Genomic DNA, 21,709 nt, shown 5'->3' on the forward strand with positions numbered 1-21,709 from the left:
GTTAAGCGTCCGACTTCAGCCAGGTCACGATCTCGCGGTCCGTGAGTTCGAGCCCCGCGTCAGGCTCTGGGCTGATGGCTCAGAGCCTGGAGCCTGTTTCCGATTCTGTGTCTCCCTCTCTCTCTCTGCCCCTCCCCCGTTCATGCTCTGTCTCTCTCTGTCCCAAAAATAAATAAAAAACGTTGAAAAAAAAATTTAAAAAAAAAGTTTGGAGGGGCGCCTGGGTGGCGCAGTCGGTTAAGCGTCCGACTTCAGCCAGGTCACGATCTCGCGGTCCGTGAGTTCGAGCCCCGCGTCAGGCTCTGGGCTGATGGCTCGGAGCCTGGAGCCTGTTTCCGATTCTGTGTCTCCCTCTCTCTCTGCCCCTCCCCCGTTCATGCTCTGTCTCTCTCTGTCCCAAAAATAAATAAAAAACGTTGAAAAAAAAAAATTTAAAAAAAAAAAAAAAAAAAAAAAAAAAAAGTTTGGAAAGAGCCCAAATGCCCATCGATGGATGAATGGATAAAGAAGATGTGGTATATATCTACTATGGAGTATTACGCGGCAATCAAAAAGAATGAAATTTTGCCATTTGTAACTACATGGATGGAACTAGAGGGTATTATGCTAAGCAAAATTAGTCACAGAAAGACAAATATCATAAGGCTTCATTCATATGATGAATTTAAGATGCAAAACAGATGAACATAAGGGAAGGGAAGCAAAAATAATATAAAAACAGGGAGGGGGACAAAATATAAGAGACTCTTAAATATAGAGAACAAACAAAGGGTTACTGTGGAGAGGTTGTTGGAGGGGGAGGATAGGCTAAATGGGTAAGGGGCATTAAGGAATCTACTCCTGAAATCATTGTTGCACTATATGCTAACTAATTTGGATGTAAATTAAAAACTAAATTAATTAAAAAAATAAATTTCAAGTCTCTTTGGAATAAAGCACCCAAAATATTAAAGCAAAGTGATGTTGTGGGATGAAAATCATATACCCTTATAAACAACTATTTTTGGCATTTCTTTAGATTTACAAATAGATGTGGACCATACACTTCTAAACTGAGGGTCTGCAAAATAGATGAACTTTCTTTTCTCACAATGGAATATGTTAAAATCTAATATTTGAATTTTTTCAAAAAATGAAATAAGATCATTACAAATTAACAACATAAACCTATGAGAAAGCTAATAAGCTAATATGAAGATAATAATTGACTACATAATTTCCTTCCAGACTGATGAACACATAATCAATAATTTTTAAAGTGTTGTAGAAAATGCTTAATGATGATAGTTAAGTTGATTACCAGGAACAAAAAATATTTATTTTGATACAGGAAAAGAGCGAGAAATTAAAAATAATCTACATTATAATGAACATGCCTCCTTAATTTATTTGGTCAACAAGCACCTACCAAGTACCTCTATGTGTTGGCTGCTAGAAATAGAGGATCCTGTAAATTCTATCTACTATTTCTCAGCTCTGCTTTCTCTTCACCTGTTTATACCATCCTGAATCAGATCCAACTACTCACTGGTTTGACTTCAACATCCTATCTGTCCCTCACCCCATTTCTGGGGTTTTGTTCATTCAGCATATCACCACTGTGACAGGTGGTCTCCAAACTGGTCCCCTAATAAAGTACATCTCTCAGTATCCACATCTTATGCAGTAAACCTCCCACAGGGAATCTAAGCTGTCCCTGTGTAACCAAAAAAAAAAAAAAAAAAAATATTGCAGATGCAGCACTGTGTGACTTCTGAAGCTGGGTCATAAGAAGCTTTTCTCATTCATTATGGTCTCTTGAAATGCTCATTTCAGGGGAAGCCAGATGTCATGTAAGAAGTCTGATTACTTGAGGTGCACCTGGATGGCTCAGTCGGTTAAGTAGCCAACTCTTGATTTCAGCTCAGGTCATGATCTCATGGTCCTTTGAGTTCAAGCCCCACGTCAGGCTCTGCACTGACAGCATGGAGTCTGCTTGGAATTCTCCCTCTCCCTCTCTCCCTGTCCCTCCCCTGTTCACTAATGCTCTCTCTCTCTCTTTCTCAAAATAAATAAACATTAAAAAGAAAAAATAAGTCTGATTACTTAAGATCAATCACCATGCTATGAGGAACCCAAGCTAGCCACAGAGAAGGAGGGTAGGGAAGGGGACGGAGAAAGAGGTCAGAGGAAAGGGAGATACCAACCAAACTTCAGCCCAGGAGCCAGATAAGTGAATGAAGGAGCCATCGTGGATATTCTGGATGGATGTCCAGACGGACTGAAACCCCAGCTATACGGCTAATTTGGTATCACGCTGGTATCTCCAGATATTCAAGCCAAGCCAGCTGAAGCCCCAGACACTACAGACTGTTCCTATATGCCCTGAATGAATTCTGCCCACAGAATTGTGAGCATAATAAAATGGTTATTGTTTTGTGTCACTACACTTTGCAGTGGCTTGTTATGCAGCAGTGGAAAATCAAAACAACCTTCATGGCATTTCTATAATATAGGTATTACCATGGCATTCTCCTACCATTTAAAACCCTTTAAAGGCTTTTTGTTACAAGGATGACGTCAAGTTTCTTTAATACGGCTGAGAAGATATTTTATGTCATCTTCCCATCTTATCTCCCAGCATTCTGCCATACATATTCCAAACTCTAATCACAAAGAACCAACCTAATATAATTATTCTTTCATGCCTTTTTTACATTTATGTATTGTACCTCTTCCTGGAATGCCCTTCCCATTCCCACCCATCCCGACTTCCCTGGAAAACTCATAAACATTTTTAAAAACTTGGATCATAACTTTGGGAACAAGCTGATCTTGTTCCCATCCCTGGAATGATGTAATGTTCCTACAGTACCCTCTACAGCATTCTGTAGTCATCCATTTACCCCGCTGGTTGTCCCTCCAGTGGAGTAAAGAGTTCTATTTTGTTAGTATTGCCATATCTGGGACTCCGTGACAGTGTCTGGTACAAAGTAGGCACTCAATATGCGTCTGTATGCGTCTGAATAGTGATGTTTTCCTCTCCCCTGTATTTCTAAAGTGCTAAGATTATACATCTAACAACCATTTACTGCATGTTTTTTCATATGGTATAGTAAATACGTCTTTTTGTGCCCAGGCAGGAATAAAGCTAAATTTCATACAACTTTAAATGTAAAGCATCAAGGGGGGTGCCTGGGTGGCTGAGTTTGTTAAGCACCTGACTCTTGATTTCGGCTCAGGTCATGGTCTCACAGTTCGAGAGTTTGAATCCTGCATCAGACCCTGCACTGACAGTGCGGAGTCTGCTTGGAATTCTCTCTCTTCCTCTCTCTGCCCCTCCCCTGCTCGTGCGCGTGTGCTCTCTCTCTCTCAAAATAAATAAATAAACTTAAAAAAAAAGTTAAAATTTTTTTTTTAATGTTTTATTTATTCTTGAGAGAGAGAGAGAGACAGAGCATGAGTGGTAGAGAGGCAGAGCAAGAGAGGGACACAGAATCAGAAGCAGGCTCCAGGCTCTGAGCTGCCAGCACAGAGCCCAGTGGAGGGCTTGAACTCACAATCCGTGAGATCATGACCTGAGCTGAAGTCAGATGCTCAACTGACTGAGCCCCTAGGCACCCCTTTAAAAAACGTTTTAAATGTAAAGCATCGAAAGAAAGAAAGTTTCACTTCCTTCAAACTCAGTATGTTCACAAGCTTTTGTGCCCTGATTCCCATAGGATACAACACCTATCCAAAGAATAAAACTCACTAAGAGAAGATTCTTCATCAACAGGAAAGGTACAGGTGGCTGACATAGGTAAGCTCAAAATGTGGAGAGATGGGAGGCTACAACCAGACAAAGCAGTTGCACAGTGCTCTGGAAGGGAGGAGGGAAGCACTGGGCCGGGCAGAGTATAAGTAGTAGGAGATCAGTCTAAAGAGCATGGTCACGAATGTTCAGTCTAGAACAAGCTAAACTTTATTAGCCCTGGTAACTTCCACCAACACACATGATGGTGAAATTACTTTGGTCTGAGAAATACTGCATTTAGATCACAATTTTTACAGACATCTAGCTGTGGGAAGAAACCTAGCACCCATAAGGGCTTATTTCAGTTTAATGTGTTCAGGCACTTGCTGTGGGGTCAAGTACAAAACTCTAATGTCTAGCAATTTAGGGAACTTCCTATGGAGTGAAGAAACACACCAATTTGCACAGATAATCAAGTTGACTGAGTTTTTAATACCTTACAGATCAAAGGTCACTGGCTATCACTACACATATAGGATTACAAAGTTACAAAGCAAAGTGAAATAAAGAAAGGAAAAATATTACATCACTATATACTAGGAAAAAAAATTTTTCCTTACCTTCTCTTCTGAAGAAATGGTAAGTTTGTCGCTTGAGATTAAGCTGCACACTTGTTCAATGCCAAGATTGAGAAATTCTTCACTAAGGACAACATCTGCAAAATGCTGCTCTGTTTGGAGGTTAAAAATAAAATCCATTAACACCAACATTCCATTATCCAGCTTCAAGCTGCTTTAAAAAAGAAGAGGTTTTTCTAAATCTAACCTAAGAATGAAAATAACAAATTACTTCCTCAAAGCAAGAACTAACAAAGCCCAAACAAACTCACCTGGGGAAGTGGTCTCTACTTGAATAACAAAGCAGAAGCATGAGCAGAAAGGCTGCCTTATCACATACTCAGCTGAATCACTTGTGTTTTATGTTGGTATTTTAAACATGTATTCCTTACACAGTAATAAGACTACCAGTATTTAAATCAGTAAAACCTTTTGATTACATAAATCAGAAAAATATATGGCATTATATACTAACACATTTGAATGTATTATGTAAAACATTAGAGGGTTCTAGAACATAATGGAGGAAGGATGGAAACCTGCTTTACTTGAAAACTTTAAACAAAGAAATTTTAAATGCCAGTTTGAATATATGACCATCATTTAAAAAACAGAATTGATTTATAATATAGATAACTCTGGATTCTATGACAGTTTATCTGGGGATGAAATCACACTATTTTTTACTTTCAACCCCTTTCCAAAAACTAGTAAAATTAGTAATTCTTAAAATACTAAAAAAACCTTTCTTTGATTTCAATGATAAAATATTCCCACTTCTCCAAAGGGGGCAAAAAAAAACTATTAGTATAATCAATGACTTTACAACTTTAAGAATAAATCATCTACAAAGTAACCTTTACTGAAACTCCAGCTCTCATTTATAAGACATGAGCTCACAAGGAAATGTGGCACTTTGGAGACAGACACACCAAGGTTAAATCAGAGCTCTGTCACGTACTAACTTGGAAAACCTTGGGCAAGTTATGTCATTTCTCTAAGCCTTGGTTTCCTCATCTATAAAAGGAGAATAATAATACCTTACGTAATAAGACTGCTGTGAGGATTAAATGAACTAAGCACCTAGCATTGTGGCACAGTAGAGAGTAAGGATTTAATAGTATAGCTCTTAAGTGTATTGTAATCCCTAAGTTCTAAGGTAAACCTAGGTATTTTCTAGGTCTTCACAATTAACCATATTCTAATAGTAATTTTGTTAAAAGGCTTCCTTAGGTGAAATAAAGACTTATCTCAAATGTATTTCAACATACCACAGAAACGATTAGTTGGCTTCCCTTTCAGAAACACTTCAAAATCTGGATTTACATAAACCCTATAACTATTCACTTTACAAAAGATTCCTTACAAAATCACTTTAAAAATGATAAGCAGCTCTAGGATAATTATAAAATGATGTGGATTTACAAATAATCTGACACACAATTTTTTTCTGTTGGAAAAAGTTTATTTTATCTTTTTAATTTATTTTTTATTAGAGTTGACAATATTAATATTAGTTTCAGGTGTATAACACAGTGATTCAACAATTCTATACATTATGCAGTACTCACCAAGGAAAGTATAGTTACCATCTGTCATCATGCAGTTATTACACTATTACTGAGTATATTTCCAATTTGAACTTTTCATCCCTATGACTTATTTATTTTGTAACTGCAAGTTTGTACCTCTTAATCCCCTTCAACTATTTCACCCATCCATCTATCTTTTTACCTCTGGCAACCACCAGTTTGTTCTCTGTATTCAAGAGACTGTTTCCAGACTTATGTGTGTGGATTTTGTGTTTTTTAGATTCTGTATGTTAAGTGAAATCATATGGTTTTTGTTTTTCTCTGAGAAAGGGCCATCCATATTATTGCAAGTGGCAAGATTTCATTCTTTTCCATGGCTGAGTCACATTCATTGTATCCATATACTACTTGTTCTTTATCCATTCATCTATCAATAGATACTTCGGCTGCTTCCATATCTTGGCTATTGTAAACAGTGCTGCAATAAACATTGGGGGGGGGCATATAGTTTTGTTTTGCCACAATAAACCTAAGGTTGCATATATCTTTTCAAATTGGTGGTTCGTTTTCTTTAGGTAAATATCCAGCAGTGGAATTACTGGATCAAATAACATTTCTATCTTTAATTTTTGAGAAACCTCCCTACTGTTTTCCACAGTGGCTGCAAGTATTTACATTCCCACCAGCGTGCACTCAAAACACCTTTTCTCCACACCCTTGCCAACATTTGCGTTTCATTTCTTTTCTTTTTAATACTAGTCATTGTGACCGGTGTGAGACGATATCTCTTCATGGTTTTGATTTGTATTTCCCTGATGATTAGTGATGTTGAACAAGCACTTTTTTATGTGTCTGTTGGTTATCTGAATGCCTTCTTTGGAAAACTGCCTATTCAGGTCCTCTGTCCATTTTTAAAACAGATTATTTGGTTTTTTTGTTACAGAGTTATAGGAGTTTTTTTTTTGTTTGTTTATTTATTTTGAGAGACAGAGAGAGAAAAAGAGAGAGAGAGCAAGCAAGCAGGGGAGGGGCAGAGAGAGAGGAAGAGAATCCTAAGCAGGGTCTGCACCATCAACGCAGAACCTGACACTGGGCTTGAACTCACAAACTGCGAGATCATAACTTGAGCTGCAGTCAGACATTTAACTGACTGAGCCCCCAGGTGTTCCATGAGTTCTTTATATGTTTTTCATATTAACCCTTTTTAGGATACAGTATTTGCCAACATCTTCTCCCATTCAGTAGGTTGCCATTCTTTTTTTTTTTTTTTTTTATGGTTTCTCTCACTGTGTAAATGTTTTTAGTTTGATGTAATTCTGGTATTTCATTTTTGCTTTTGTTTCTCCTTGTCTGAGAAGACATATCCAGCAAAACGTTGTGAAAGCTGATGTCAAAGAGAGTATTGTTTATGTTTTCTTTTAGGAGTTTTACGGTTTCAGGCCTTACATTTAGTTCTTTAATCCATTTTGAGTTTACTTTTGTGTATGGCTTAATGAAATTCCAGTTACACTCTTTTGCATGTAACTGTCCAGTTTTCCCAGCACCATTTATCAAAAAGACTATCTTTTCCCTAATGTATATTCTTGCCTCCTTTGTCATAGATTAATCGACCATGTTATTTTGGGGCTCCCAATTCTGTTCCATTGGCCTAAATGTCAATTTTTATGCCAGTACTGCCCTCTTCTGATTATTATACTTTTGTAATATAGTTTGAAATGAGAAAGTGTGATGCCTCCATTTTTGTTCTTTTTTTCCAGTCTGAAACCATAGTTTATTTTTAATGTAGCTAGAAATCCAATAACTGTATATTTTTAAGCAGAAAAAAACTCCTTTACTTTTCTTTCTTTCAGCATTGCTAGCATAAGAAAAAAAACACTTCTGGTTTAGAAATGATACTGAGTTTCTATGAAAATGAAGGTACTTCGTATTTGTGGAAATTAAAAGCACAGGACACATTTTCAGAAGACCACAAATTTTACTTTTACCCCTTTATGGTAATATTTGAAATGTTAGAATGTACTTAGCTAATATATAATTAAGTAAATTAAATAAGGGACCCCAAAAGGAACTGGTCTTCTTGAGTTATTCACAGCACACATTAGAAATTTTTAGAGAGAACACACATTAACAACAACAAAAAAACACTGACAAGCCCAAATGCAAGTTTATATGCTGAGTATTTTTAAAGGGTTTAAAAAGCATGTTAGCAGACAGCCTTTTCTCACTTATACAACAGATGCATTTCTATCTGCTTGTGCACAGCAAAGGGTGAGAACCTGAATCAACTTACTTATGCCTTCAGAAATGTGCTATTTCAGAAATGTATTCCATGGAATTTTATTCACTGCTCCTATCACTGTCTCTTCAAATAAGCAAAGTACAGAGGCTTTTATCCCTTGAAACTGTTTTTAAACATCAGCACTTTAAATTGAAAGATAGGAGGAAACTTAGCAATTCCTGGTACCGCGCCTGGACTTAGTCTTAATAAATGTAAGAGGTGAAATGTGCAACAGAAAATCTATCATTTCTTTATTCTTGGAGGAGAAGGAGGGAGAAACAGGAGAGACGGAGGTACGGTGTAATATTTAAGAGCTGAATAGGAGCACAATGACTCATAATACCATCAACTCCACATTGAAGAACCATGGAACTCATCAATTTTATAATTCATGCTGAACCACAAGTTTGGTTCCCTTCTATGTATATCAATGAATTCAAACCTCACGCTCTCCAAAATATGAAGATGAATAATGGAAGATAAACTCCAACTATAACAGATATTTCATAAGTAGAAGACTAAACACCAAAGGGAATCCCTCTTAGACAGCCAAAGCATAAAAGACTCTTAAAAACTGAGAACAAACTGAGGGCTGATGGGGGGTGGGAGGGAGGGGAGGGTGGGTGATGGGTATTGAGGAGGGCACCTTTTGGGATGAGCACTGGGTGTTGTATGGAAACCAATCTGACAATAAATTTCATATATTGAAAAAAAAAAAAAAAACAAAGGGAATCCCTCTTTCCAACATCTTTTGATATGGTAACATTTCACTGAGGGGGAAACCTAACACTTAACTATGAAATCTTTTGGTCAAGTAAGAAATTACAACTGCTTACATAATCACTATATGTATTACATATTAAATTAAACCCAGCATTACCTATGCTTGCATAATTATGCTGTGAATGATGATAGCAGTGATGATGCCACCAAAAAAAGGACTACTTTTAACCCCAAAAAAGAGTAAGCGTGGGCAGCGGGGGAGGGGAGGTGACAACAAGTAGAAAGCACACAAAGAGATGGGCATTTTCTGACCAGGAAAGGTCATTCTAAACACAGAAATCTAAAAAGAAAAGTATTCCCCTGTGTGGAAATAATGTGAAACATTTATTTTCTGTATCAGACAAGAACACAACTAAGAAATCCAACCCTACTGCAGCATTATAAAAATCATGCCCTCACCAGTGTAAGCGTAAATGCATCTGCACAAGGGCAACGCCACATAAAAGGAGCAAGGTTGCTGCTGTTCTGCCAGTACTTCCGGCCCCTACCCAGGTCCTACTGCAATACTGGTGGTCCCAAAGGTTTTATTGAAATAAATCATGTTTAAAAAATAAAGCACTTAAAAAGACAAGTCAAAATGCCTCAGTAATCATATATCCAACTCAAACTGCATCTATTTAAATGTTATATTTGCCTCTTGCTAATAAACCTCTATTTCACTCAAGCTGAGCAGTAAATCTTCCATACTGAAAAGTATCTTCCTTGCCCAATTAACCCAAAGGGAAAAAACTGAAATCATTAGTGAAGAAAAACGTAGGGGTTAACACCCCCTTTTAATATGTTTTAAAATATTTTTAAGGTTGAAAAAGTGTTTAAAGTTTGTAATTCCCGGTAGGAAATCATTATCTGAATGAACCCCCTAATGGCAAGCCACTGTAAAATGTTTCAGTTGCATGCGAGGCAGAAGGGTAGGGATTATCTTCACAGCACCCCAGCTTTCTCCATGAGAAGGTCAGAGGGACGCTGACTCCTTCTCCTCCAGGGTTTGTATTATTGCAGCATCCAATAGGTGGTCTACATTGCTTTTCCTTCAGCAAGGGCTTTATTTGTCAGAAGGGCATTATGCCTGACCTCCAAATTTGGCTGACGATTTACCCATGAGATTCATAACATTTGGGTTGCTCTGATATCCAGACATATTTGCTGGGTTCTGGGTCACATCCTGGAAGGCCACCATAACTTCTGGATACTGCATGGCTTCTGGGTCACTGAGAATTTCATGGAGCCCAGGCATTCCTGCCATTCCAGGCCTTCCTTGAGGAAAATTACCAGGCATTAAGAAGAAAGTTATCTGGGAAAGAGCCATAGTGAGCTCCTGATTGTCCTCTGGCTTCTTCCTCCCTCCGGGCTCTCTCATGTTCTTCCAGAGCCTTCTTAACCCTTTCTATTCTTTCTTTGATCTCTTGCTCTTTCAGTTTTTGCTCATACTTTGTTCGATATTCAGCAATTTTCTGGGCCCTTGGTTGAACTTCTTTCAGCATTGCACTAGCATCTTCGTCATAATCCAGTTTACAAGTAAGGGCAAGATCACGTAGTCCAGAAGTCTGTGGTGCTTTCCCTCACCACTTGTAAGGCTGAGCTGAATCAGGATTTATTTCAATAGCTCTATCACAGTCTCGGATGGCAGCATTTGGCTTCTGTAATTTGATGAAGACACTGGCTCTCTTGACATACAGAACAGCCAAGCGAGGATTCAGCTTGATGGCATCTGTGAACAAGTCAATGGCTTTCTGTAGTTCACCATCATTCAGGGCATCAATGGCAGCCACCGTTCTATCATTTGCCTGATCCATCATTTCCTCAGTTATCTCTATATTTTCATCCCCCATTTCTTGAGGGGCATCAGTATCCGGTTCAATCACACCACCATTGTCAATTTCTAGATCATTTTCCTCACTTGAAGGTTCATCTGTCTTTGTTTTCCTCTGCCTTCTCACTGTGTTTTCTTCCTCGATATGGTCTTCTCATTTAGTTTTATGGGTAGCAGGTGCTCCACTCACTCATGGAAAACACATTTCCTCAGTGTGTAGAACCCTCGGGTCCTGCTTACACATTTTCACAAAGGCCCCAAAGCTTCCTCACTTTGCGGGGTCCATGGTCCAAAGGTGGCAGGCGGTGGGCACGACTAAGGTTGTGGCTGATTCCAGGCGTGGGTACTAGCTCTGCATGACCATGTGGAAGGAAGCTGTTCTTCTTTCTTAAGAAGGATTGCTTGGGCTATTTGGAGTCCTTTGTGATTCCATAAAATTTTTAGGAATTTTTTTTTTTCTATTTGTTGAACAATACCACTGGCATTCTGATACGGACTGTACTGAATCTATAGGTAGCTTTGGATGGTATGGACATTTTGATAATATTAATTCTTCTGATTCATGAACACAGGATGTCATTCCATTTATTTGTATCTTTTTCAATTTCTTTCATCTAAGTCTTGCAGTTTTCAATGTACAGATCTTTCACCTCTTTGGTTAAATTTATTCCTAAGTATTTTGTTGTTTTTGATGCTATTACAAACGGGATTGTTTATCTGTTTTTCAGATATTTCATTGTTAGCATACAGAAAGTCAAGTTTGCGTGTTGATTTTGTATCACATAACTTCACTGAATTTGTTGATTAGTTCTAAGTTGTTTTTTTTTTTTATGGAATCTTAGGATTTTCTATATATATGAGATCATACCATCTGCAAAGACAATTTTACTTCTTCATTTCCAATTCAATACCTGTTATTTCTCTCTCTTGCCTGATTGCTTGGCTAGGACTTCCAGTACTATGGTGAATAGGAGTGGTAAGAGTGGGCATCCTTGTGTTCCTGATCTTGAAGGAAAACTTTTCAGCTCTTTCACTGCTGAGTATGATGTTAGCTATGTGTTTGCCATACATGACCTTTACTATATTAAGGTTTAATATATTAAGGTATGCTCCTTCTATACCTAATTTGTTGAGAGTTTGTCTCATGGAAGGATGCTGTATTTTGTCAAATACTTTTTCAGCATCTGAGATGATCACATAATTTTTATCCTTCATTCTATTCATGTGTTGTACCACATGTATTGATTTGCAGATGTTGAACTATGTTTGAATCCTCTGGATAAATCTCATTTGATCATGATGTATGATTCTTCTAATGAGCTGTTGAAATCAGTTTGCTAATATTTCAATGGGAAATTTTGCATCTATATTCATCAGTGATATCGGGCTATAGCTTTCTCATTCTCTGGAAGAACATGAGAGAGCCCAGAGGAAGGAAAAAGCCAGAGGACAATCAGGAGCTCACTATGGCTCTCTCCCAGGTGGCTTTCCTCAGAATGCCTGGAAGAACAGGAATGCCTGGGCTCAATGAAATTCTCAGACAGTATTCTCAGATAATGTCCTTATCTGGCTTTGGTAGTTTTAACCCTTGCAAAATGAGTTTGGGAATATTCCCTCCTCTTCTATGTTTTGGAAGAATTGGAGGATTAGTGCTAATTCTTTAAATGTTTGATAGCATTCATCAGTGAAGCCATATGGTCATGGACTTTTCTTTTGGGGAGTTTTTGATTACTGATTTGTCTTTGATTTTTGACTGCTTTATTATAATGTGTCTTGAAGAAAATTTCTTTAAGTTGATTTTGTTTGGTGTCCTACAAAAGCTTCATGAACTTAAATTAAATATCCAAATCTTCATCCAGATTCGGGTAGTTCTCAGCCATTATTTCTTTAAATAAACTTTCTGCCCCTTCTCCCTTTCTTCTCCTTCTCAACTACAGTGATTCGCCAGTTGGTCCTTTTGATGGTCTCTCATAGATCATGTATTCTTGCATTCTTTTTCCCTTGTTCTCCTCAGACTAGATAGTTTCAAACTTCCTGTCTTCAATTTCACGGGTTCTTTCTTCTGCTTGATCAAGTCTGTTGTTGTTGCTCTCCACTGCATTTTTCATTTCATTCACTGAATTCTTCAGCTCCAAAACTTTTTTTTATGATTTCTTTTTGTTAAACTTTTCATTTTATTCATGTATTGTTTTCCTGAAATCACTGAATTATCTGTGTTTTCTTGTAGCTCATTGAGTTTTCTTAAAACAGCTACTTTGAATTCTTTATCAGGAAAATCACAGATCTCAATGTTTTTGGGTTTGGTTATGGGAAGATTGCTATAATCTTTTGGTGGTGTCATGTTATCTTGATTTTTCATGTTTCTTGGCGTTGTGTGCTGCTGTCTTTACATCTGAAGTGCAATCATCTCCTCCAATCTTAACTGGAGTAATACCTTCCTTCAGCCCTGCTAGAGATTCCGAGGATAATCTTAAAAGCAAAAAAGGGAGGGGGGGGGACCTTGTAACACACAAGGGAGTTCCCATAAGGCTATCAAGGAGATTTCTCAGCAAAAACCGTATGGGCTAGGAGAGAGTGGGATGATCTATTCAAGGTGCTGAGAGAAAACAAACACAAAAAAACCTGCCAACCAAGAATATTTGGCAAAGTTGTCCTTCATAAATGTAGGAGAAATACTTTCCCAGATAAAAAAGCTAAGGTAATTCACCATCACTAGACCTGCCTTAGTAATGCTGACAGGGGTGCCTGGGTGGCTCAGTCAGTTAGTTGAGTGTCCGACTTTGACTCAGGTCATGATCTTGTAGTTCGTGAGTTAGAGCCTTGCATCAGGCTCTGTGCTGACAGCTCAGAGCCCAGAGTCTGCTTCAGATTCTGTGTGTCTCTCTCTCTCTTTGCCCACCCTACCCTCCGATTGCGCGCGCGCTCTCTCTCTCTCTCTCCCAAAAATAAACTTTAAAAAAAAGAAATGTTGACAGGAGTTCATCAAGCTGAAATGAAAAGATCCTAATTATTAGTAATATGAAAACATATGGAAATATGCAACACTTTGTTCATGGATAGATACAGAATATTTGTTGTTGGGGGTGGTGGGGCAAAAACAAGGGATGTCTTATGCCACTGTGATAAAAAAAAAAATGTTTCAGGGGCACCTGGGTGACTCAGTGGGTTAAGCATCTGACTCTTAATTTTGGCTCAGAGCATGATGCCGCAGTGTGTGGGTTTGAGCCCTGCATCAGTCTCTGCACTGACAGTGTGGAGCCTGATTGAGATTTTCTCTCTCTCTCTCTCTCTCCCTGCCCTTCACCTGCTTGTGCTCTTTCTTTCAAATTAAACTTAAAAAAAGAAAAGGTTTTTAATCATATGAAAATATTAATGATTAAAATTTTTAAACAAAGAAAAAAAAACCAAAATATTCCCAAACTAGGCCTAGTTTTCTTCCCCAATAAGAAAGAAAAGCATTGCTATAGACAATCGATGTATTTTACTGTCTTGACTTCAGTGGACAAATGCTGTCCTAAGAAAAAAACAACTGCTTACCCTCCTCATCCTGGGCCACTGCCCCACTTTGCTGGCCTTTATGCCAAACTTCTTTAGGGCAGATCTTAATAATGAAGCCTCTGTATTTTGATTCACACTCACGTCTTTATCTGTTGTAACACAGCCTTTGGCCCATCCTTCTTCCCCTGAATTTGTTCTTTGGAAGTCCTTTTCTTGAGATTAAAACTTCTCAACCCCTGCACAGTGTTTAACCCTAAGGTCACTCTCTCCCAGTCTGGATTCTATTAATACTTTTTTGAAAAAAATTTTTAAAAGATTTTATTTTTTTAAGTAATCTCTATACCCAACATGTGAGTTCAGGCCTGAACTCATAACCCCAAGAACAAGAGTCACATGCTCTACGAACTGAGCCAGCCAGGTGCCCCTCTAATCTTTCTGATCACTCGGTCTGTCTCCTTCAGCTCCCTAAAACTGGGTATTACTTACAGTTCTGACTGCCCTGAGCCCTCTTTTCATTCTTTGCTTCTTCTCCCTTAAGTATCTCATCCACATTTTTGTGTCCCAGTTATCTTTAACTAGCACTCCAGTATGGTTGCTCCCAGATCCAACCTCTCTCCCCAAACTCAATATTTGAATTTCCAGCTGTTAGTCCCCACATGATCTCCATCATGGCTCTTTTAAACAGACAGATCCACCCCTTACTGTGTACCCAGCAGTACACATAAGCAGTCCTCTAAAACCCTCACTTTATTCACCACTTTAGGCCACTTACAATGGCCTGCTTTGAGCTGTACTGTCTTAATTTTTCATCATTGTGCATTTTTCTACTCCTTGGCTGGATTCTTAGCTAGGTCTGATTATCTCCTCAAAATAAATCAAGGTCTTCTACTAGCCTGCTGTCTTTGCTTATTGCTAATAAACTTGCCCAGTGGGAGAACTTCTAAAATTGATAGTGCATTTCACTGTTCATTCTCCCTTAAGCCATCAAGACTAAGACCCACCTACACCTCAAACAGGGTCAGTACCTTCCTCCAAACACCTGCTTGCTCTCCTGTACTCCTTTTGTGTCTTAATGGCTCTCCTACCCACACTGATTCCAAGGCTAAATGAAATCTCAGTTGATTCCTCACTCCCTTTTCTCTCTTTTTTATTACAGTAAAACATATAACATAAAATTTAGCATCTTAACCATGTTTAAGTATACAGTTCAGTAGTTTTAAGTACACTTAGATTGTTATGAAACAGATCTCCACAACTTTTTCATCTTGAAAATATGCAGCTCTATAGCCATTAAAGAACTCCCCTTTTCCCCCTTGTACATCCCTTCCTCCCTTTAAACCTGAAAATAAATTGTTTCACAAATCCTATTGATTCTTTCTCTGTAATGCCATAGAAAATCATAAGATTTAGTGGGGTAAGGGATCTGAAAGGTCCCCAGACACAACTTTTATTATGTCAGGGTAATCTCTAAAACTTTTATATTCAGTGGATATCTGGTATAGTTCACAGATATCAGCAGACATCAAGGCATTCACACCATTCTTGAACACTGACTGTAAGTGGAAGTTCTGCTTTATGTTGCACTAAAATATTTTCCCCTCTGATTCTGTAGCACTGATTCTAACTCTGCCCACCACAGAACAAGATTACTCTCTCTTGCCCATGAAATTCCTTCAGACTTTTACAGAGCATTATATTCTCCCAAATTTCCCTCCCAAGGTCTGTAACTCTTAAGTCTTTCAAGCATTCCTTGTATAATATCATTTGGGGTCTTCGGTTTGTCAGTCTCTCTCAAAATATGTAACCTGAAAATGAACTCAATTTCACAGATACGGTCCGACCCGGGAAGAACAGAATGAGATAATCACCATACATCTTTCCAGACACAGTTACAGTACTGTTATTGAATACACTATCAACTAAAACCCTAACATCTTTGGATTGGTTTGGCTAATACAAACCTAATACTTGTCATTAAGCCAAGATAAGAACTTCTTTCTTTTCACTGAATGAATTCTGATTCAGCTTGCTGCACCTCAGCAAGGTAAGGTATTAATTAACAGCTACTGCAAACTGGAAATATGCACACACTAAAATGCACTCACAAAATATTTATTTAAAATGTAATGCTAAAGGGCAGATCACATCAGAGTTTAGTGTGTTTCCTTTACTCACATCCAGGGTTAGTTTCCACATCCCCAATCTTGCTTCAGTCACCTCCTCTCTATCTTCATTATCATGGTTCTCTGTTGCCAACTTCAACTATTGTTTCCAATCCTTTCACTGACATGCTGACAGACTACTCTTGTTTAACAGCACAGAGCTTTCACTGTGACTTCAGTAACTTGCTCTTACTAGTTTACCACCGCTGCTGAGTAAAACCAAGCTAGTTAAAAATTTTTTTTAACATTTATTTATTTTTGAGACAGAGAGCATGAACAGGGGAGGGTCAGAGAAAGAGGGAGACACAGAATCTGAAACAGGCTCTAGGCTCTGAGCTGTCAGCACAGAGCCCGACGTGGGGCCCAAACCCACGGACCGCGAGATCATGACCTGAGCCGAAGTCGGACGCTTAACCGACTGAGCCACCCAGGCGCCCCTAAAACCAAGCTAGTTAAACTGGCATTCAACAATCAGTTCCTTTTTTTCTAAAAAAAAAATCCCATGACTGCAGTAGGGCATAATTCCCAGCAGTACAGACTACACCATGAATATGCAATATACATTAAACACATACATTGTACATATAGGATATACAGAGGTATTCTTCCTTATTGGTAAGGATTCTCTTCACTCTCTAGTAGGACAGCTGCACTTTGCTGTCTGCTTCCCTTCTGCAACTAAAATAAACTTATCAAGAAATGACTACCCTATGATACAGCAATTGCACTATTAGGTATTTGTCCAAAGAAGACAAAAATACAGATTCAAAGGGGATACATGCACCCCGATGTGTATAGCAGCATTATCAACAATAACCAGATTATATAGAGAGCCCAAATATCCACCAACTGATGAATGGATAAAGATGTGTTGGTGCACCTGGGTGGCTTAGTCAGTTAAGTGTCTGACACTTGATTTCAGCTCAGGTCATGATCATATGGTTTCGTGAGTTCAAGCCCCGCTTCGGTCTCGGTGCTCACAGTACAAAGCCTTCTTGGGATTCTTCCCCTCTTTCTGTCCCTCCTCTGCTTGCATTCTCTCTCTTAAAAATAAATAAACTTAAAAAAAAAAAAAAGATGTGGTGCATATATACAATGGAATATTACTCAGTCATCAAAAAAATGAAATCTTGCCACTTGCAACAATGTGGATGGAGCTAGAATGTATTATGCTAAGTGAAATAAGTTAATCAGAGAAAGACAAATATCATATGATTTCAGTCATATGGAAGTTAAGAAACAAAATAAAAGAACATGGGAAGGGGAAGAGAAGAGATGGAAACAAATCACAAGAGACTCTTAATGACAGAGAACAAACTGAAGGTTGATGGAGGGAGGTGGGTGGGAGATGGGCTAGATGGGTGATGGGCATTACAGAGGGCACTTATTGTGATGAGCACTGGGTGTTGTATGTAAGCGATGCATCACTGACTTCTAGTCCTGAAACCAGTATTACACTGTATATTAACCAAAATTTAAATTTAAAAAATTCTGAAAAAAAAAAAAAAAGACAACCCATAGGATTTGTTACACCAGGTTTATTGGGTTCATTAGTTCTGGTCTCTCATCCAAAATTAAGTCCAATGAAAGTGATAATAAATGTCCAAAGTTTTTCTTGTTCCATTTTGTACACAGTGATAAGCCACAAAGTACCCTTTAGGTTTGATTTCTCAATACCAAACACCTTGTTGATCAAAATTAAGCCATGAAGAATTCCTATAATTTCTCTATATTCCATCTGGCGCAGAATTCCATCTGAGAAGTGAGGTAAGTGCATGGATAACAATAGTATTTTAACACACAAACAGCTCATCCCTGAGAGAGAAAGTATTTTTGGGAAAATAAAAGTCTCTCTGGTCTTCATCTTCCTAATTAATAAAACAAAAGTTATCTTAGCAGATAACTGCTAAGGTTCCTACAAGTGCTAATACTCTGTGATTCTTTCATTCTGAATACTATTTAGTCTCTAGGGAAAAAAAATTACACATATATATCCAGCAGCTCCATTAACACAGATAGCTTTGGTAATATCTAAAAACAGCTAACTCATCTCAATGAGAAAAACTATCAACAAAGCAGAGCAGAAGAGACTGCATGTTTACCAGGACACAAATGAGGACCATAATGAATGTAAAAATATAAAAATGATTAATTCTTGTAAGAAGCATCAATTAACTTGGCATGAATTCAAGAAGTGCTGTACATCAAATTCTTTCACAGTTTTCCAAAGGAAGAATCTTCTGTAGCAGTAAATTAACATTGCAATAGACCCTCAAATAATCAGCACCTATTCTTCATTGCATATCATACAATCTAGGCTAGTAATACTATTAATTAAAACCACCCTCTTGGGTGTCTAGGTGGCTCAGTCGGTTAAGCATCAGACTTCGGCTCAGGTCATGATCTCACGGTTCGGTTGGTGAGTTTGAGTCCTGCACTGGGTTCTGTCCTGACGGCTCAGAGCCTGAAGCCTGCTTCGGATTCTGTGTCTCCCTCTCTCTCTCTGCCCCTTCCCTACTTGCACTGTGTCTCTCTCTTAAAATTAAACATTAAAAACAAAAAATAAAAAATACTCTCTTAACACAAGTTTCTTTCAAAAAGGCAGGCTTCAAAATCATGGGCTTATTTTGACAGATGTTTACCCCAAGCAGTGATTCCTAGCCTAAATTACAGAAGAGTGAGCAAATGACTAAAGCAAATTGATTGGAAAGGAAAACAAAACAAAAAAAAAGTTACAGGAACTACTTTTACAAGAGAATAAGGCAAAATGTGGATATAGTGAATCTGGGTGTAAGTGGAATATTACTGGCCTATAAACTCCTTATAAGCAGGGGTTACATCGCACTGAGCTTATCACCCCCAGCAGTCTGGGTGGAGTTAGGTGCATAAAGAGGGTAGCTTTGAAATGACTGACGATTGAGTCTAGGTGGAACAGCCAAAAGATTACTGGGGTACTGGCATCAGAGAGCACACAGATTTATGAAGAAATACAAAAGTATGAAAAGGCAGGAATATAGTCAGCACAAAGGTTGAGACCTTGGCATTCCAAATAGCAGCAAGGTTCAACATGCCCCAGAATTGTGTTCTAAGGTGGCAGGTAGGTTTATATAGGAAAGATGGCAGTCACAAGCAACTATGAGGAAGGAGTCTCAAGGAAGTCAACAATATAGATCTTGAACTTGCTGATGGCAGTAGAAAAGAAGTAGAGAGGGAAGAAACACTCTAGGTGTCAAAGACAGAGGTAGACACAGGCCTGGAGAGAAAACAGGCTGCAGAGAGAATGCTGTAGGCTGACAGCCAGCCAGTGCAGAGCCGAGGATGGTGCCTGGAACGGAACAGTCTGAAGTCGTATCCCTTTACCCACCTTCCCCGTGAGTCGGGGGAGTAGTCTCCTAAAAAAGTTTGCCCCCAACATGCAGGTTTGCAGGGAGGGAGCAAAGTTTTATTTAAGACAAAGGGAGAGGGAACATACATGAAAGCAGGGGGGCATGTGGAAAGTTTGATCACTGTACAAGCACAGTGCAAAGGCTAAGTGGAGGGCAGCCCAGGCATCCAGGCCCAGGATGTAAAGAGATAACAGGGTTAAGAGCAAGAGTAGAATGAGAAATAAACTGAAAAGTATGGCAGTGACTGGAGAAGACTTCTTTGCAGGTTGTCCTAATACCGAAGAATGAGGAGTGTTCACCAAGCCCAGAATTTCAGTTGGAGCACTGGCTTGAAAACGATACGGCAAATTTCCCCAGAGATCACTTAGAACTAATAGTAAGCAGCTTCTCAAATTTTTCATATAGGGAGTGGTGAGATGAAGAAATGACTAAGAATCTAAAACTATTGTTCCCCTTAAGTGTGTTTGAAATTCTTTTATAATTCTACAACTGGCAACTTTTATTTATCAACATAGAAGGTTAAAATCTAACTTTCAAGTTCAAATCTAACTTCCGAAACAGTGTGGGACTATTAAAATGCATCAAAACCAGTAAGTTCGGTTTTTATCTCCTCTATATTTTTATCCTGAGGAAAATGCTAAAGGTATTTGTGATTTGGGACATGGTTAAATACGGATGCCACTCAAAACATGGGAAGTAAAAGCATCCACAATCCAGCATTATCGAAACAAGTCTATACAACTTGGAATTAAGTGTGAAAGTTTTCTTTTTCAGGCTTGAAGCAAACATAATTTCATATAGCTTTTTAGCTAAGAAAATAGTCATTCAAGACCATAACAAAGGCTGATTACAGTCCAGAACACCATGCCTCAACATGCAAATCATTTCCTTGGCTGGTCTGGTTGCCCTCAGTTGTCCAGGATTTGAAGAACATATCACTACATGCCCTGGTGAAGCGGTGTGGGCCAGTGTGACAGGCTGTGACTGCCAGCATCATGCTGCGGAAGCCATGAGTGTACAGCAGGATGAATAGAAGGATTTATACCCTCCCTGCCCAGACTTTCTATCCTGCCTACTTGGTTTCTCACATTTTTACTTTCTTCAAAAATGCGATATTATGAAAAAATAACAAGTTCATAGAAGACATTTCCATGGGACACCTTAATTCTTTCATTATACCTGTATAATTTAATTTAACTATAATAAACATCAGAGAGCTCTTTTCCAATCTGCAAGAGAAAGGAATAAAGCAGATCTTATGTCCAGAATCTCTGGTGAGTTTTCAAAGGACAGGAGTGCTCCAGTCTCTGAAGTGCAGGCTATGCTGGATCAGAAAGTGCCCTGAGGTTAAGCAAGGCTTCTTTCCTCTCCTTCCCCATTCTTCCTCTCTGCCAGCTCCCCTCTCTCCTCCCTTCTTCTTTCCTTGTATGTATGTCTGTATGAACCCTTCTATTATTGCTCTGTATTCCTTCCTTCCTTCCCCTTTCCTTTACTTTCCTTTCCTTTCCTTCCTAGAAAGGCCTGTCACAGGCCTACCTAGCCCACTATCTAGGACAGAAAAATGAAAAGGTAACATATTAACTTTCTCAGTTGTCACTGTCTCCCTTCACCGCACCCCCCCCCCCCCCCCCCCCCGCCGAGATCATTTCACATGCTGGATTGTTTGAACGTGAAAGTAACTGAAGAATTTGGGCAGATTTTCTGGATGCAAAAAGTGCTTGAATTGTACAAAGAAAGAAGGGAAGGACTAAAAAACTATCATTTGTTCACAACAGAAAAAAAAAGTTACCTTCCTGCAAGGACTCCTGACCTCCCCACCTCCTATCTGCTTAAGATATAAACAACAATCAGATATTTTCACTAGGAAGAACAACTGTTTTTTAGTAGTCTACTGAATTACATAATTCAGAAAGCTTGTTATTAATATA

At 38.6% G+C, this 21,709-nt stretch overlaps 1 protein-coding gene and 1 pseudogene across 6 annotated transcripts in view; both read right to left on the reverse strand.

Annotated features, from left to right (window-relative positions):
* KLHL2 (kelch like family member 2) overlaps positions 1-21,709 on the reverse strand; it is a 121,806-nt gene that overhangs the window by 24,061 nt on the left and 76,036 nt on the right. For all 6 annotated transcript variants that reach the window (XM_058720958.1, XM_058720955.1, XM_058720957.1 and 3 more), the window contains one exon: positions 4,336-4,445. In XM_058720958.1, the coding sequence (XP_058576941.1) occupies positions 4,336-4,445 (110 nt within the window). The remainder of the gene's footprint in view (positions 1-4,335; positions 4,446-21,709) is intronic.
* LOC131506256 (hsc70-interacting protein-like) lies at positions 7,117-20,778 on the reverse strand (annotated as a pseudogene).

This window comes from Neofelis nebulosa, chromosome 3 (assembly GCF_028018385.1).
Source record: "Neofelis nebulosa isolate mNeoNeb1 chromosome 3, mNeoNeb1.pri, whole genome shotgun sequence".
Taxonomy (NCBI): Eukaryota; Metazoa; Chordata; class Mammalia; order Carnivora; family Felidae; genus Neofelis; species Neofelis nebulosa.